The 18,935-nt window shown below is 39.1% G+C and overlaps 1 protein-coding gene across 1 annotated transcript; it reads left to right on the plus strand.

The window, feature by feature from the left end:
• The first annotated feature begins 546 nt into the window (after positions 1-546).
• Positions 547-18,009, plus strand: CFAP36 (cilia and flagella associated protein 36). The gene is made up of 10 exons (XM_032183511.1): positions 547-678; positions 4,376-4,440; positions 5,336-5,437; positions 6,382-6,496; positions 7,486-7,573; positions 8,544-8,595; positions 11,054-11,174; positions 14,808-14,971; positions 15,352-15,501; positions 17,121-18,009. Exons 1-10 carry the CDS (start codon positions 561-563, stop codon positions 17,205-17,207), a joined length of 1,062 nt encoding a protein of 353 aa, XP_032039402.1. The 5' UTR covers positions 547-560; the 3' UTR covers positions 17,208-18,009.
• The last annotated feature ends 926 nt before the right edge of the window (positions 18,010-18,935 follow it).

The raw sequence follows: 18,935 nt of genomic DNA on the forward strand, positions 1-18,935 counted from the left end.
TCTCCATAGCAATGGCAGCATGGAATTGGTATCGAACTTTGAGATGAAAATAAGGTAGCGTACATGCAGCACTGTATCCTTATGTAGGTAAAATCTCATCAATGCCTACAAGAGATACTATTAAGCAAAAACAAAAGTAGAGTCCAAGGTAACTGGAATAAGTACTTGTTCCTCACTTTGATAAGAAACAGCTATCAAACAAAAAATAACACAAATGCATTTGCGATTTTTTTTTTTAAATATGCTTATCAGTGACACACAAGAGCAGCTACCCAACATTATGAGGGGAATAAATTTCGGCATTAAGAAAACTTGTCAGCCTTTCAGCCACGGCTCAGGCGAGGACAATGACAGAACTTACATTCATAGTAGCATAAAAAGGAAGGTGCCCCCGGCTGGGCAGCAGCCCCCAACGGGCACGACGGCCCCAGGGTGGCCCCGGGCCCCGGCCCCGGCCCTCGCGGGCCCCCGCAGCCCCCCCAGGCCGCCGCCCGCAGCCCCGGCTCCTCCCTCGGCGGCCGCCGCGGCGGGAGGGCGCTGGGGGCCGGGCCGGGCCGGCCATGGCGGCGGAGGAGGAGGAGGGCGAGGTGGACTGGGTGGTGGACACCATCGCCGGCTTCCTGCGGGGGCCCGCCTGGGCCGTGCCCGTCCTGGAGTTCATGGAGCAGAAATGCGAGGGTGAGCGGCGGAGCGGCGGCGGCGGCGGCGGCGGCGGCGGCTGGGCGGGGAGGCCGGCCCCGGAGGGGGGCCAGGCGGGCGGCGGCTGCCCGGCAGCGCGGGGAGCACCGCGGGGCCCGGCCCCCAGGGGACAGAGCGGGCAGCCCCGAAATGCGCGGCCCCTAAGGCTGAGCCCGGGCAGGGCCGTGCTTAAACTGCTTCCTGGCCTAGCCGTGCTGCAACAAGGCGTGTTTTACCTTCAGAGCGAGGCATTTCTGAGCAAAAAGGCGATAGGGAGGGAAAAAAAAAATCTTTCTAGTTGCTTTAAGCAACCAGAAATTGAGCAAGTTGTTAATAGCCTCGATGAAGACAGCTCGGCTAACAGTACGTGTTGATTTATCACTGGTGCGTGATTTTTCCCCGACGAGTTATACTGCAATGCTGTGTCCAAAACCTAAATATTTTGAGTGAAATTAAGAGGGCTGGACGTGTCCTGAAATCATCCCCCCCCCCCCCCCCCCTTTTTTTTTTCCAATGGAAATTTCAGTTGAATAAGAAATTTCAGTGTGTGCGTGGAAAATCCTTAGTGATGATGAAGATATGTTGTAGAACAAAAAATCGGCACCGGTCATCTCTCCTGAATTATTTAAAGTGAAATAAAAGTGAACTTTTATTTGAGGAGATTGATTTCTGACCTTGTCAGTAGTTTTAACTTTAAAATACTGAAGTATGACACAGAGGCTTTCAAATACATCTTCTTTCAAGGAGTTCCTAACACAAAGCTCACAGGACAGACCTTGCCATTCACGTGCTCTACCTGCTCGCATTTCACTTTTCTCCTGTCCATCTGCAATGGTCGGCCTCTGTGGGGCAGCCCCGGTCCTTTGCTGTGCTCTTGCTGCTGAGGTCTGTTACGAATTTGTACTTGATGTTCAGAGTGAAACAAATGCATCTCTCATTCAGATCACAGCTTCCAAGCAAGGTTCTTCTCACTGACCCTGAATTGTTCCCACCCTTTCCAATCTTTTTTTGAAGGAAGATCACTGTGACTACACACACTTTTCCTGCTATACTGTTAAACAAGACAGACAAGACAGGTAAAGTTACTGCTCTGCAGTTAGGAAGTGAGAGGGAAACCTCGGCTAGACGTTCTGTCAGGGGAAGTCTGCCTAAACTCTTTGTCCTTCGAGCATTTTGATCGCCATGGAAATGGGCTGCATAGAGCTGCCTCTCTTGTTTTAGGAATCAGGGGAGCTCATTATCCCTCTCTGGAGCAATGATCTCTCCTTAGAAGGTTGAGTGGAATTTACTGGCAGTAAGAAGATTTATGGAACCTCTGTAAATTTCCACGTAGCGTGAGGCAGGCTTATATAATGGCCTCCTGCCAGTTTGTTTCTGTGTGAGAAATTAGAGCAGCAAAGTAGAGACATCACTTATCGCAGGTGGTCTTCCAAGGTATCATTTGTGCTACAGAGTTTTGTTGGACAACTCTCAGCAGCTATTGAGAAAAAAGAAAAGGATAAAGAAGTGTTGCTGCAGTCTTAGGGTTGCTAAGAAGCACAGTTAAAGACATCTGAAATTTTAGTTGCAGTTATCTGTGCTGTTTGCTTTTCCTTTCAATAAATACGCTGTGCTATTTCCATTGCTGTTCCCGAGGTGTTTTGTCAGGACAGAGTTAATTCTCAAAATATTTAAAGCCTTTGGACCGAACAAGCAAATTAGGATAATTTTGATTAACTGACAGTAACTTCTGATTCCTCAAAACTAGAGTTTGAGTTTCGCTAATAGGTATGTAAGGCACTGGTTTTGGAACTGTAGTCAGGAGTCAAGCACTTGCATTTACAAGAGTCCTCATATTTATAAATGCTTATAAATGATTCTACTGTTTTTGTATCTGTTGATATTTTCTCTCTTTGTGTCTCTCCCTCTTTCTGTGGACTTGACTAATTTCTTGTAGCTTCATATATTGCTTATATGTGACTGTAAAATGAAGTTAAAACTGTGGGTATGCCTTAAGGGGAGGGGTCTGTTTGAGGGGTGCTAGCGATGGTTTTCAACTTTAACAGGAAAATGTTGAGTTTGACTCTAAGGATATTGGGGTCCCCTGGCTTATTGTGAAGCAGTGGGTTCTTCAGGTCGTTGTTTTGCTGGGTGAACAAAGACTGAGCCAAAACCCGAAGGAAAAACAATCACCATGTGATTTAGGAGTCCTAACGTGAGAAAATCCAGGATCCCCATTCAAATACAGAACTCCTTAATGCCACTTAAATCAGAGGCGATGCTGACTGCAGCTTGCTTTGTTTGGCACTTAGCTCCACTCTTTTTGTTCAGACCCTGAGAACACAGAGCAGTTTGTGCAAGCTTTCCACTCTGCTTTCCATGTCATCCTGAAGCTGTGCGAGGAGGAGGAGGAAGGACTTGGAGGCAATCCCGTTGACATGGGCAGGAACAGTCAGCCCTCTTTGGGGGTTTAGGGAGCGTCAGAACAGGAGAAGGTAGAAGGGAACAGCCACCAAGACAAAGGTTGGGGCCTGCAAGAGCTATAACAGAGGTCCCCCAGAGGGAAGGAGATGTAGAAGACAATAGAGGCAGTTAAGTAGCTTCACCCTCTTGGATTTAGTAATACTGTGGCCACCACAGAAGCTGATTTTTTTTTTCAATTAAGATTTATAGTACTTTTTTGTGGAACAAGCATTTCTACCATTTGAATGTATTGCTATGTACTTTTAAAGTCTTTTCAAAAAAAATCCTTTCATTAGAAAAAGCTTTCCCTTATGCAGAAAAGACAGAAAAGCAAATGTTGCTTTTCCAAATTATGTCACTTAAAAAGAAAGTTTCCCTTGGTTACTTAGAGGGCCTGAATTGTTTGATGGGATTTCTATACTTGCACTGCTGTTGGTTGTTACAACTTGATGCAGGTATTTTCTGTTGTAGGAACAGCCATCTTGCATCCCATCGAGGTGCAGTGACATTGCCTCAGCATTGTCACAGCTGGAAAATGCTTTCTAAAAGGCCACTCTGAAGCCATGTGACCGCTGGAGTAATTCCATGCACATGAACAGCATCTCCATTGGAGATGTCATATATGAAAAAAAAATCACACCCACTGACCAATTTGTTAGGCAGAACTCCCATTCTTCAAATCACTTCAAAGCATGCAAATGAGAAGGGACTTGTCCAACATACGGTGGCTAATCTTGACGGGTATTGAGGATGTCTCACTTCTAAGCCTCTGCTTTAATTGCTAGGTTTTACATTACCTCTTGCTCATTGCTGACGTGATAAAAATGTAAATGTTTCCAAAACCCCCTAGGTTTCCACACAGCCTTCATTTAAATGTATGTAGAGAAAAACATCCTGATTCATGTGTCATTTGCCATATTAGAACAACATTATCCAAGTTCACAGGGTAGTTCTTATATTAAATCTTACTTTTAAATGTACCTGTCTGCTGAATCCTCAGCTTGCTTAGAAATCTGCTTCTGTTATGAAGATGTGTTTTTCTGGTATTAAATTGCAAAAGTTAATTACAATAAGTTAACAAAAATACATGGTTAGCCTGAATGTGTGGAAAAATATATTGATCATGTCCCTGATTATTGCATGATTAAATATATTAACTTGTAAAGGTCTCTTAGAGAAAGTGAAAAATGAAATACATGCCACAAATTAATGTGCTAGTACTTAAAACACTAACTCAAAAATGTTTGTTTTTAAGTTTTTGATGATGAAGAAGAAAGCAAGTTGTCTTATACAGAAATTTATCAGGAGTACCAAGCTTTGGTGAGCATTATTCACTATTTGTGGTAGATTTCTAAGAAATAATTTGCAATATTACAGTTGGAAATTTAGATAAATACTACTTTATTATCTTTGTTATTCAGAATTTTATACTGTTGTTTGGCATAAATGTTTAGATGTTCTTGAGCCATAGCTGTCATACGCGTTTTTATGCTTAAACACCAAATACACAGAAAATTTATCCCTCTTACGAAGTTATTTCTTTTTCATTAACATCAGTATATCTGCTAGATAAAATACTGTATTAATAAGCTCAATAGTCTGTATATTTTCTGGCAAGTTAAAAAGAGAAATAGCACAATGTCAGAAAACGTGTAACTTGTATTTTGTTCGCTAATGAGTCTGGTAAATCTTTTGAGTGGTTTCAAATATTGTTTCCAAAAAACTGCAGAATATTTTTGAAGCGTGCTTGGAAAACCTATAGATAAATGCACACAGTTTTCTAAAATATTTTCTTGTAACAAAGCTTGGTCATATTTGGTGTTGAAAGTAGCACTTGAATGAATACAGACCAACATTCATTTTTGCCGTGACTCTGAAAACTACTGTGCATGCAGACTGGAAACAAACAAGCAAAATTATTTACAAAGGAAAAAGTGATGAATACTAGCCAAGAGTCCGGGGAAAAAGGTAGAGAGGAGAGATTCCTGGAAATTGCAGAGGCTAAATTAAGTAGTAACCGAATTCAGCAACAAAAATACCAGTTAATTTAAAACAGGTTATCAAAGCAAATCAATCCCGAAGTATTGCATCAATTTTCCTGTGAATTTAAGAAGTACAATGGCAGCAGAAAAGAATGTACAATATGTACAATTACAAAAAAAAAAAAAAAGTAGGGAAAAGTCTCTTAGAAAGTAAGACTTGTATTTTCTTACAGGTTGAAAAATTATTAGAAGGTTATCTTAAAGAAGTTGGCATTACTGAAGAGAAATTTCAAGAAGCTTTTTCATCTCCTCTTGCAAAGACACATACTTCACAGGTATATTTTCCTTTGTTACAGAATCTATAAATGTAATTTTTAGTTTTGTATTTTAACTAATATATCAGGGTAGAGATGTTTAAAAAGTTTTTTGTGTGTGTTTGTTAAAGCTTGAATTTTCTAAAACCTAATCATAGAATCATTAAGGTTGGAAAACACCTCCAACATCACCTGGTCCAAGCATCAACATATCTGTTTGTACTATGAACTCTGATCAGCAAAACATGCATCTTTAAAATAAAAACAGATACTTGTGTGGGGTTGGAAACCTTTTGAGATTTCTTCCATGCTTTATATTTTTTTAAATCAAACACATAAAGGTATGCCTGACACCTTTATTTGCATGTTTATCAGCTTCACATTCGTCTTCGGTTCATCTGCAGTAGTAGACAAATTCGAAGATTTAAAAAACATATATTCTGTAAAGGTAAGGATGTTTTCCTCTGATTTTGTAAAGGCAAAAATTGGTCTTGAGGAGAGAAGGCACGATTCTGCAGTACTTGCTCAAAGATATCTTTCAGAATTGTCTCGGGTATATGAGGCAGAGAAGTAGAAGCTTCTACTGCCTGTGTAAATTGTGCTTTGTTGACATATCTCCTCCTTGATGTGCAACAAGATTCTTCAGAGCACACATTCCTCACACAAGCTTACAGATTTGTTCAGGAAGTCAAACAAGTTGTAGTTGTAAACTTACGCTGGGAAACCCTCCAGGTCTTGTGATAATATTTATGTAGCCATGATGATCTAAGGACATAAACCCTCAAATTCTTTTCTTGCCTATTAGCTCAACTTGTACAGCTGGTAAAAGTGGTCAGATAGGAGAAGGAAATACAGTTATTAAAACCATGCTCCACAGAATTTAAATCTTAACATCATTTCAAGCAAACTGGGATGGTTATGATTTCTGTAGTTTAATTAGTTTGTGCAAATCTTCCCTCCCACAGGCGATCTTGCAAACAGTGCTGGCAGCAGAAGATTTCAGACTATTTAAAAAAATGATGGTACAAAAAAATATTGAAATGCAATTGCAAGCCATTAGAATCATGAAAGAAAGAAATGGTAAGAAGTGGTAAATATGGGGTTTCACTTCATCTTTGTAGTTTGTGCTTGTTTTCTTTTTCTAAAAACTATGTACTCCCATTCATAAATGAGTATAGAATACTGGTCCAGCCCAAGTTAAGGGAGAACACCGTTGATTTTGCTGGGACGAGGATTTTAAAATTTACTTCTTGACTTGTAATCTCAGACACAACTATCTATTTTCCTTTCTAAAATAACAGTGTCAGCTCTGTAGAGTTTCCTGTGAAATTTGATTTTTTCTGTTAGAGATTCTTGTTGATAATTGAGCGTTAATTGTATCTTTTCATTAACAATGATAATACTTATAACTGAATTAAGCTATTTGCAGAGCAGCAGTTGCGTACCATCTGCCATGCCTACCTTGCAGTTCACACTGTACATTTATACTTGAAAAATCTATATACGCAGCAGAAGTTAAGGCCGCCATCATTCTCACAGTTAAATTATTTTCTCTTCTTTAAAGGCACTTATCCCTTACTCTTGCTGCTCCGTTGATGTTTTTGAAAGGATTTTCATCTACTCACTCTTTCTTCCGTCTTCAATTTTACTATTTAGTTTTGTCTTCCTACTGCATATGTTTTGTTTTTCCAGAGACTTTTTTTAAATGTCAAGTTCGATGTAACACTTAGATTTGAAAATGGTTTAGTAAGCACTGGTTGATTTGCAGTCTATAGGAAATACCATGTAACAGCCAATGCAGAGTATGGTTTATGCTGTACTTATGCTTAGATATCAAAACTTTTGTGTTTCACAAAGCTTTGCCTTTCTGCTCCTAGCAACTTGATGCTGAGGATCTAGAATCTTTATGTAAACAGCTTGTAGCAAGGAAGAATTAGATGTGTCTTTTCTTTCCTCTGCCAAAAAAAAAAAGGTTTCTTTCTCGTCTTTGGTTTAAGACTGATGCCAAATAGAACACAAAACAACTTTCTTTGGAGTAATGCACACATCTTGTTATTTTCTTTTGGTAGGTGTATTGCCTGACTGTTTGACTGAGGGTTCGGATGTGTTCAGTGAAATTGAACAAGAAGAAATGAAAATACTCAGGGAGGTTCTAAGGTAAAAAACAAACAAAAGAATCAATCCTACTTTCCACCACATTTTAAAATAAAAGTATATGGAACCTAATTCTTCCAGCCTTTTCCAGGAACCTACCTTCAGATTACATGAACGTTTTTGTCGAAATCCTATCTGTGAGGAAAAACAAATGGTACTTGACAATGGGTGTGATCAGGGATATTTAAAAACATAAGGATTACCACTCTGCCATAATGAACTGTCTTGGTGATGCATGGAATGATATGCAACACTAAAAGTCTGCAAATCCTGAGTTAGAACTGTATCCAATGACTCTGGACAACGGGAGCAACATTAACTATAAACTGTTCTGGGAACATCCTAAACACAGGTCCAGAGAGACAGGATCAACACTGTAGGTCTGCTTAAAGCGGCTTTATTACTCCTTAGCACTGCAAGAATTACATGCTCTGTTCCATATCCATTAAAGCCTTGGAAGGGCAAATTCTGCCTTTGCAGTAGTTCTTACTCCTTTCTAAAGTGTCCTTAGTTGTCAGCAATGTCTCTTGCTGTAATCTAAGATGAGGACCAATACAGCTTCTACAGATTCTCTTCCACTCCCAGTTCTCACACACACAGAATTATAAACGAATAATAGCAGATTAACCCATTCCCTGTATATTAAATGATGATATTTTTCCTCCGTGTTCTGGAAATACTTCCCTTCCTTTAGCAAATGAAACAAGGGATGGATAGATAAGCCCTGGAAATCTATACACAATTATTTTTGCACAGGGAAGGAAAGACTGAGGGCTGAGATCTGTGTGTTTATCATAATTCTTTCAAGAGCACATTTTCATTTAAGTCATGAAAGTATTTTGGATGCTTTAATAAATTCATATTGTCTTGCAATTGTTCTGGTATTCCTCAAGTATTTAAGCAGTGCTAAGTTTACATAGAAGTCATTAATACTTAAGAATTCTTGTGTATTTACTTGCATTTTATGTTACAGAAAATCTAAGGAAGAATATGACATGGAGCAAGAAAGGAAAAGGACTGAGGAAGTGAGTATCCTGTCTTTCTAGGTGGTTTGTGCTGATGATTAAGAAATACTTTGATATTCTCGTCCCAGGCATTAACTGTGTAACTTCAAGGCAGTATGTACCACCCTCAGCAAATAAAAGCTATCAGGAAGGTCTTTATGAAAGGTCTGTTCTGTTGTTTACATTTTCTTGATGGTATCACTGATGTTAATGCTATATATATTACAACGAACCATCAGTTGTTTGGTGCAGCTCATAAGCATATTTGCTCCTCAGTATCCAAACTCCAAGATTCTGGCAATGGGTATCAGCCTTTCAGATTTAGAGAACATCTGAATTACCAATATTGTCAAGATCAAAGACATTTCAAAGTATAAGCTTCTTAGTGACTACAGCATTTATAATCCTTCAGGAATTTTAAGGATCACTTCATAGACAGTATAGTTATTCATTAAGTCAGTACAGTGCTGCCAGAACCTAATTGCCAGGAACTAGAAATACCCTCCAAGTTAGGCCATCACCCAGTCTCTGCCAGAGTAAACCACGTAGAAAGGTACTGCATGTAAGTGGGGACCGGTTAAAGTGTCTGTTGTTAAACAACTGAGAAACAAATAGAAATCTGAGCAAGGTTGCTGTGAGGAAGCAGCAACAACTACAGTGGCTATAGTTTTTACAGTGGAAATGTGGCAATAAGGCTTCCCTTCACCAGGAAAACAAACAAAAATAGGATTGTAGGCTATTTCAAAAGGGAGCAGAACTGCTTTTCTGTTTCTGTCATTAGGAAATTGAGCCTAGTAAGTTTGAAAAGGGAAAGAACTGCCTATATCTTCAGCCTGAACTTACACAGGAAGCTAGCTGGAGATCAAATGTAACTACTGAAGTGGTGGAGTCACCATCCCTGGAGGTCTTTAAAAGACGTTTAGATGTAGAGCTCAGTGATATGGTTTAGTGGAGGACTTGTTAGTGTTAGGTCAGAGGTTGGACTGGGTGATCTTGGAAGTCGTTTCCAACCTAGACGATTCGGTGATACTACAGAGGTCTGCATTTCAAATCCACTCCTAAACTCAAACCCCTAGTAGGTGCAGATGATAGTTATGCCACTGTTATTCCACCAAATTAACCTCTCCCATTGTCTGGCACTTTAGAAAAGTGGTGACAAAACTCTGTTTCTCATGTACATGTTTCCATGATACATTCCAGAAAATTAGTCACCCGTTTCTTACTAAACAACCTGGAAACTCAAGCCTTGGCTCATTTTAAGAATTTATGTTCTGTCTAGATACAGACTTACCCACATCTTCATAGACAGCCAAGAATATCAATATTCTTGATAAATGAGCCAGATTATGGTAGCATTGTAGTGCCCAATTCATTTTTTCAGCCTAGTCTCTGAACAGTTTCTTCTTGGCATAGAAATGTGTGCATGAAGCTGTAATATCTCATAAACTGCATTCTAAGAATTAACAGTATCTAGTTCCATGTAGTATTTCTTTTTTTAAGACATACTCCCAATTAGTTTGGCAGGCAGAATAATAGATACTTAATTATTAGAAGATGCGACGGCGTATTTCATAAAGATAAAACTTAGCACTTCAGCATTATTTGCTCAGAGGTGGAATTTTCAATCTTTCTTTTCGTACAAAGAAAACTATAGCAAAGAGCACGTGGAGAATGCTATTTAAATTTACCTTAGCGCAATTGATCCGTTCAGGATGCCTTCTGCCACTCCTGTTCAGTTACAGGACCAGACCTTACGAGTTTAATGATGCAAAACTTACTTGGTAGGCATTGACAGGAAATCTGGCTGCAGAAGTAATATGAATTCACTCGGTACCTCAGTTCACCTGGACAGAAGAGATGGAGGGTTCCAGCAGGAATTAGAGGGTTGATGAACAGCATAGACTTTTTCTGAGTAAATCCCAGCTAGCCTTCGCTTTCAGAGGTGGATTGTGTTGTCAAGATTTCTCACACAAGTGTGGAAGTAAAACAGTAGCATCAGAAATTATCCAAGCCCGTTGTTTCCATTCAGCTGATTATTTTCGTTTCTGTGGTAACCTCAGTGTATGCTCCTAGTTCTCTTTCTACCTGCTCTATTTTTATGGTTGGTGGAGGTTTGTTTGAAAGTCTCATCAGTGTGGAAAAAAAGACAACACCCTACATTATCTCTTTGTAGATGGGAAATAAACTATTTTTCTAAAAATAAAAAAAAATAATATTCTTAATTTTGATTGTTGATAAGAGAACGTTATGAACCGAAATTAAAAATACTGATTTATGACTATAAGCTAGTATGAACCCTACTATCAATAAAGCAAAATAAGTATGCTTTGTTCACTTTGACAATGCAATACATGGTGTAAACAAAACTATTTTAACTAGAAGTTGTTTGAGGAGGTTTTCTTTGAGTTGATAGTTTAATGCCTGAAATGAAGTGCTAGGAAGTGTAACACTTGGTTTTGTCTGCTTTTTTAAATTTAAGGCACATACCCTTAAATCACCAGATGTGACCAGTTTTCCAGGAGATTCAAGAGAAACTGTGAGAGTTAAGGAGTCTACTGAGGGAGCTGATGTTTCTGAAGAAACTCCAAAAATTTCATTAGGTAATATTTTGGGAAAGCTCAGTACTGAGTATGCAATATTTACGTACACACAGACAATCTTCATAAACAGGTGGTGTTCTCCCAGTGGGATCTACTCTCTTAAGGGTTAGTGAAAAATGTGTAGCTTTATAGTCTAAGGTCAATTCAAAGAATATACTTCAAACTTTAGGAAATATTTTGCACATTTTTTTTTCTTCCTGCATCTAGTATTTGTCTTTGAATGCATTCACACTAAGTTTTCATATCACAGACACTTGAGCTGGATACTTTTAGCCTTGGTGGTACCTGTGGGCCATACTTGCTCTCTTCTTTCCATGTTATAGGTGTTAACACATGAAGTGGTTGTAAGACCCTCGATTCTTTAAAACTGAATTAGTGTCTTTCACATTAGGAAATTTAAAAGAAAAAAGTGTTACCTTCAAAATATCCTTTTTACCTTTTGTATGCTTCTTGTGAGGTTTCATTACATTTATTCAAACTCTTCTTCTCTGCTTTCCACCCTTGGAAATATGCAGAAGGCCTGCAGGTATACTTGCATTCTTCTCACAGCTTGCTTTTAATCCTCTTATTTTTGCATAGCTGTGCCACCTTGCAATGGCACCATTAAATTATGCCTGTCTGCAGGACTTAATCCTGTGTTTGAGAGACAGGATATCTGAGAGCCTGGGAGTCAAGACTTCTCTGCAGTGAGCGCAGCTCTTCATTGCTGTCCACGTGCCTGCTCAGCTGATGCTGAGCATTCCCATGCTCCTTAAAAGCCAAAGAAGAGGGAGGTCTACAAACAGCTCTTTTAGAATCTTCTTCAGCCTCATAGAACTGGAACTGTGGGACAACACGCCTGTCCAAATAAGCTAGTAAGAAAGTTTGCCACAACTTATCCTCCACTACAACCGTGAAAAAGTGGTTTTAGGTAGTAAAGGCAAAAATCAAGAACATTCACTGTGAATCTTCTCACAGACCCTTTTCACAACCAGAACTGAGGACTGGCCACCAGACTAGTCCGTTAATACCTACCTCCAAAACATGGGTTTCCAACTTAAAGCACCATCTTGGATAACGGGATCATATCCTCTGCTTGAATCCCTTCCCATTGGTACCAGATACAACTCCAGGAAAGGACACAGCAGCAACTTTAACAGTTTGTGCCTCTCCGCCCTTCTCACTGCCCTCACTGCCTTCCAGATCCTCCCAGCTTCTGGCTCTGTGTTCTCACTTGCAGGGTCTTGTTACTGCAGAACAGAGCAGCTCGCCATTCTTGACCTGAGTATGAGGAAGAATCCCATACCTAGGGAGTATTGGCTGCCTTGGTAATATGGCCTCTTGCGTGAGCCAGTTTTGATAGCCAGGAAGAAGGACTCCCCCAGCCCCTTTCTGTCAGGCATATATTACTTTTCCTTCAGCTATGCGGCTTTTTCGTTATCCTTTGCTATTTCCCTATCACCTTGAGACCCACAATTTCAGTTTGTGAACCCCTTACAGTTTTCCACTGCATACTAAATCTGAAACTAATGGCAACTGCCTTAATTTTCCTAATTTCACTTTGGTGAGCCCCTCATGAGTAGTTTAGGTACTGCAAAACCATTCCTCCCGTATACTGACCATCCAGCTCCTTGCACTACTAGGTGCAAAGAAAGGTGAATTTTCCAAAGACTCTGAAGTAATTGCCCACATCAAACAAATGCTGCTTAGTCACCCGCAGTACGAATGTACATATAGACAAGTTCTCAAAGGAGAATAGAGGTTACATACCAGTAACTGTAATTCTTTGAGATGTGTTGTCTATTTGTATGTTTGCTGTCCATCCTCCTTCCCTTGTCTTCTCAGTATCTTTTCAGCTTTGTGGGTTAAGTGAAACTGAGGGTCTTATGATCACATCCTACAGGTACTGCTAGGACATAAACATCTCCAGCTTGAGTGTTTGCAATATGGACAGCAACAGTGTAAATGTACATACACACAACACATTTCAAAGAACTACTTTCTGGTAAGTAGCTTTCCTTACTTACAATGTTGGTTGTGAGGTAGGTGTTCGGCATGCAGTGTGTGTTCTTTGGATTTTTTTGCCCTGCTTTTTAAGGAAGACAGTCCTGGCATGAGGATTTTTTCTTAGCAGTTTTAACTCTTAATAGTACCTCTGAGGACTTTTATTCATCACAACAAGACATTCTTTGGAGCATCTAGACTTCTAGCAGTCAGATTTCAGTGACATGGAAATTCTTCAACTTGACCTTTATTTTACATTTCTGTCCTAGTCTGTTTTCCATACTTGAAACAACATTTCCTCTTCTTTCCCCCCTACCTTTTCACAGTTAAACATAACTTGTAATTTTCTGTACTAAAGAAAGTAGCAACACTGAAGAGCTAAACATACATTATGTGTGCTAACTTTAAAAAAACAAAACAAAACAAAAAACAACAAACCTCCAACAACAATTTAGTGTTCACTCTGCACTACTTTCAGTGGAGCTAGCCTTTGCTGTCTGTTACGGTGGTCTGGTAGAGGCCAAAGAAACTACTTGTACTTGTAATACAAGTTATTTCTCAATATTACTGCAAAAATCCATAGTACAACGCTTAGAATTATAATTACCTACATTCAGTTACATCTCTATTCAGATATCATGGAGAGACCCAAACTGACTGAACACACTAGAAGTCATATTGCACTATTCATATTTTTGCATCTGTACTTTCAAAAGTACTCCAAAGCCTCCTCACTTTTAATAAAAATATGGTAGAAGCAGCAGCTTACCTTACTCAGGAATAGTTTGTAGGTAAAGTCAAGAGAAGTCTTTGTAAAGTTCTGAAAACACTGCTTTACAGTCCAGTGACTGGAAGAACTTTGACTCCAACCTTAGAAATCATCATGCCGTCCGCCTTAGACACACAGTGGAGTTCTGTGGAATTGCAAGGCAAAACTGTCCTTGGTACCTGTAGATATGAAAAGCACAGCTGGAATCAGTGCAGGATTTAATAGCATTCATCTCCTCTGGCACCCACTGACCAGCCCATCTGGGGCTCTGGGTGCTGCCAGGGTCAGAAATCAAGCACATTCCCATTATATTCTCATACAGAGGCAAGACTGGGTTTGAAGATGAGATATTCAGCTGTATACGCTGACTAGGCCATCTTCCAGTTCTGGTGCCAATGTAATGCTTTGCTCCTCTTGAGGTTCACTTCCTCCCCTCTCCCTTACAAGTTCAATCAAATCCGGTATTTTCTGATTCCTTCTGCTGAAGCTGAAAGCTAGAAGAATACACTTGTATTTGGAGTTGGCTAACGTGCACCTCATAGGCTGCTGATTACTGGCTCTGCACAGTACTAACCCAAAGTGGAAGTGCAGTCTTGATAGAAACTGTCCATTGAATATGAAATTACATTCCAAGTACTTAACAATAATTTATAATTATTTGCAATAGAAGTACTAGAGGTACTCATTTTAATGCAAAGCATTATATATATATTTTTTATAGTGCAATTCAATACTTAATATGCTTTTTGAAGGTAAGTTTATGATTAAAAATCGTGTTTTTCACCTTCTTAAGTTTTCCATTTCATCAAATGAGATATCTGGATATTGAAAGAAACACCTTTTTATTTTATGCTTTTTTCCCATTTAAAATTGCTGTTTAGAGGAATCCTGCAAATCTGCAAGGGAAGACCTAAAACCAGTATGCCCATTACAGAAAGGAACAGAAAGCTTACCTCAGCCAACCAAAGGCAAAGAAGATATTAAGAAGAGAACATCTGAAAAGCGTTCAGAAAATGCAGCACAAAAAGCCAGGATAGAAGGACCTGTAAGTTTAAGACAAGCAACACCACCTCCCACCCCCCACAAATGTAAACTAGAATGAGAGAACTCAGCATTACATTTATATTTTCTACTATTGTAATTTATTTTTAACCAGCATGCAAGCACTGTTGTATGGTATTCAGCAATTCAGTTTTCTTGAAGTTCAGATCACCGTTCCTGTGTTAGACTAGAATTCTAGAAGTTAGCATTCAGCCTTTACCCTTGTGGTGATTTCTTAGAACACCACTGTGGCTTGAAATTTCAGCTTGGCTTATGAAAAAAAACTAGTAATTTTAGAGGCAAGATGGTGTAAATGCTTTTATTTCACAAATACATAATGTATATACCAAAAATTAATTTCAAAATGTATTTCAAAAAATCCAGAATTTATCAGAAGAGCAGCAGCTGAAGCAAAGGGAGGACTACCTCAAGAAAAAGAGAGATATGCTGATGGCTACAAAGAAGGAGTCAAGAAATAATGTGATACCACCAACAAACACTGACCAGAAAGAAAAGGAATTGTCTTCTAAAGAGGTGAAGGATTCAAGTATTTTAATCATCCCCACCACTTCATAACAAATAGACAATTTCAGTGAAGATGTGAATGCTGCTGAATACAGTAGCAACATAAAAGGAACAAGCAGTGGGGGTAGAAACAAAGTATTTTCTAATTACTGCTTTTGCAGAAGCATACAGGCTAAAAGTTTAACGATCGTTAGCATTTTTTTCCTACTGTATTGTCAAATCCTCTTGATTAATTTAAATTTACAAGCCACTACATTGCTGGCTTTCTTTTAACCTGTGACCAAGCGTTTGAACTGAAGAACTGAAAGGCAGCAGCATTTGGCTTGTTTCAGTCACAACGTACTTGTTAGTGTTTCAGTGGATTGTCCTCTCACTGCCAAACCATCTTTCTTCCATTCTGCAGCATTGAATTTCTGAAAAATGACAAATGTTTCTCACAGTGACTAATCTTAAACCTTTTCTGGACAAATTTGCTGATCGTGAGACTGCTTGTCATTTTATTTATAAGTACAGTGCAAGGAGAAACACCTGTGATAATAGCAGATGCTCTTGTGTATCAAATTCTATTTATACTGAGTTTCCATCGGGCATATTTGAAAATAAAAAAATAATTAAAGATTTTTACCCAAGTCAGCAGAACAACCTGATAAGTGCTCTAGCTAATTAGGGGAGAATGTCAAAACCAGGGAGTGTTGCTGGGTTTTTCTTCTCTGACATCACAAAGGCCTGTTCTGCTTTTCAGTCTTTCAGGCAAATACAAAATAAAGTATCGCCACGTTTAAAAATACGTAGGTATTCTGGATCATGGAGGAAGCTTAAACTCTATTCACTGACAAATACCTTCCTTAGCTGATACATTCCTTAGCTTATAAGAAGTGCTAAAATCACAAAAATTCTTGCATAATGGGGATGATAGAAAAGTCTAGTATGGGAACAAGAAGTCAATTATACCAAGAAAAAATAAATCATAAAACCAGAATCATGTAACAGGCTAAAGCCAATTAGAAGACATCATAAAAATAGAAACATCTACCTTTTGTTATTCATTGTTCTGGGTTAACATGAGTGCCACAAATGATAGATGGAAAGAAATGCTTGAAAACTCACAACATAGATAAGGAAGGTGGTAGAAGACCTTAAAAAACAAACAAAAAACATACAAGTCATTCCATCTGCTAAAAATCAGAGGTTTTGTGTTACCTCAGGAATGCCTCAGAATTGCCTTTCGTTTTATTACATTCAGAACGTACCTAAAGTACTACTGATTGGGGAATTTCTAAAACAGCTAAGCAGCACCTTTTGAAGATGAGGTTAGTCCTCTTTCAAAAGGACTGGTACAACAGCGCAGGGGGAAGAAGGCAGATTTATATAGAGGCAGTCCTCCACATCCTGGGATCCACTCCCCAAGAAATAGAGTAACTTTGTAAACCATTCTGGGTTGCAAGCAATTTGGAGGCCTGGTCTGCAGCATCAGGTTTGGAAGTGAAGTTACTTGGCTGCTCATTGTTAGAAAAAGTTGTGCACCAGCTACCTGCTGGGGCTTAGGGACCTGGTTAGCATCAAACATCATGATACATACCAGGAAGTCAGGCAGTTTATTGCTATTTTTTTTTCCATTTTGTTTGTAGGAAATTTCAGAAGAGAAGCAAAAGTTACTGCAGAAGAGGAAAGTGCTTGCAGAAAAACTAAAAGAAGAAGTTATTAATAAGCGGTAATGTTAAGAAGCTCATTGCAGCTTTCACTAATAATTAGCAACTTTAAAAAGAATAACCAATAATTGAATGGATTTGTTTTCAAATGTTACATTTAGTTTTATAGAACTTTCAGACAAGCAACTGTACTTATATAAAGTCTTTGAAATTACACTCAAAACAGTGAAAACAGATTTTCCAGAATGCTGTAAACTCATTGATTTTCACTGGAAGGTACTCAACAATGAGGCAGTTTAATGTTAGCTCAGCACACAGATTGTGTGGACTACTGGCCTCAGTCACTTAATAGAACAAAAGCAAATATTTATATCTGTTAAAATAATAATGTAAACAGTTTTGAATGAGTTATATTATTATTTTTTTTTTAAGAATAGGGAACTTGGTTCTTTTCATTAGAATATTACAAATAAGTTACTATTTTTCAGCTGTAAAGTATAATAAAATTTAAGTTCACAAAGAAATGTTACTATGATTACCTTATTTTTTGAGAAACAGATAACACAGCTTGAAGTCAGGAGTCAAGACATCCAGATTGTATTATTTTACATTCTTTTGGAGCAGTTTACTAGTATCTTAGATTCAAGTTTGCTATGAACGCAAGTTGAGAAAAAACTTTAGTTGCAAAATAAGAACTAGAGCCATCATGAGACCAATTTAGTTCTAAATCAGCTTTTAACAAAACAAAAATCATTTAAATCTCTCAAAGACAAATGTGAAGTTGTGCAAATTACAGCCTCTGCTGTGCTTCATTTCATTACATCGTTGTCTGTAACAGTAATTCACATTAAAAGAACAACCCAACTACTTCATGTTCCATGTAGCTTTTTATTAAAATAGCATTTATAACTGATACATGTTGGCAGATGTTCTTTGCATTGTCAAAAAGCCTGGTGGCAGGAGGGCCCCAGGCAGAGGAATGCAGCTGCCCACCAGCAGGACCACGCAGATGGGGAAGCAGCTGCGGGAGTGGGACTGGGGGGCTACAGCCACAGGGAAGAGCCAGTTAGCGTGCTGCCTGTTGTGTTCTACAGGGATTTAAAAGAAACCGAACAGCACAGCTGATGCAGCTTCATACAGTTTTTCTAGTAACAATAAAAATTCACCATACTCGTTTTTCATTGAGGAAAAAGACTCCTGTTGGTCTGAATTTATTATTTTTTTTTAAGCGCCTGACAGTACTCTGGGAAAGAGCTGGAGTGGTGGGGAACATAGAGCAAGAACTAACATGCTTCCATCAGACCCTCAGAGAAGTTGCCTTGGGTAGCTGTTAAATGAAAAAAAATCAGGACAGCTTGGGTCCACAGACAAGATGACAATTTTTCAGCCTCAGGTTAGTCAAGGCACATACTGTGCAACTCTGCTGTCTGAGTAGCACATGTAGTACTGGAGGAAATTAATCGTCTTTACTGATGGAGAGAAAAAATCGTCAAGAAGAAAACAATGATGATCGTTAGCAGGAGAACAAGCACATGCCCGTGACACTGCAGCTACACTTCACCATTAATTCCTCAGATCTTCTGCAGTTGGAGCTGACCAGGCACTTCATCATGGGTGAGCAGTGAGGAGTCCCACGCCTGGTTGCCTGGAGCCCACAGGAGGCAACAGCGTCATCCCCAGGTCCACACGCACAAACCACCGGCCGTCAAGAGTGCTTGGGTCTAGCTTACGGGTCGGTAGAAGCACACACTGCCTTGGGGATTTCATCTGGTGGTGTAGAGTTCCTTTTCAAAC

The sequence above is a fragment of the Aythya fuligula genome, chromosome 3 (genome assembly GCF_009819795.1).
Source record: "Aythya fuligula isolate bAytFul2 chromosome 3, bAytFul2.pri, whole genome shotgun sequence".
Classification (NCBI taxonomy): domain Eukaryota; kingdom Metazoa; phylum Chordata; class Aves; order Anseriformes; family Anatidae; genus Aythya; species Aythya fuligula.

Coding starts and splice junctions, on each gene's coding strand:
- CFAP36 (XM_032183511.1), top strand. CDS start 561: ATGGCGGCGGAGGAGGAGGAGGGCGAGGTGGACTGGGTGGTGGACACC. Junction 5,438..6,381: donor CAAAGACACATACTTCACAG/GTATATTTTCCT, acceptor TCCCTCCCACAG/GCGATCTTGCAAACAGTGCT. Junction 14,972..15,351: donor AAGCCAGGATAGAAGGACCT/GTAAGTTTAAGA, acceptor CAAAAAATCCAG/AATTTATCAGAAGAGCAGCA.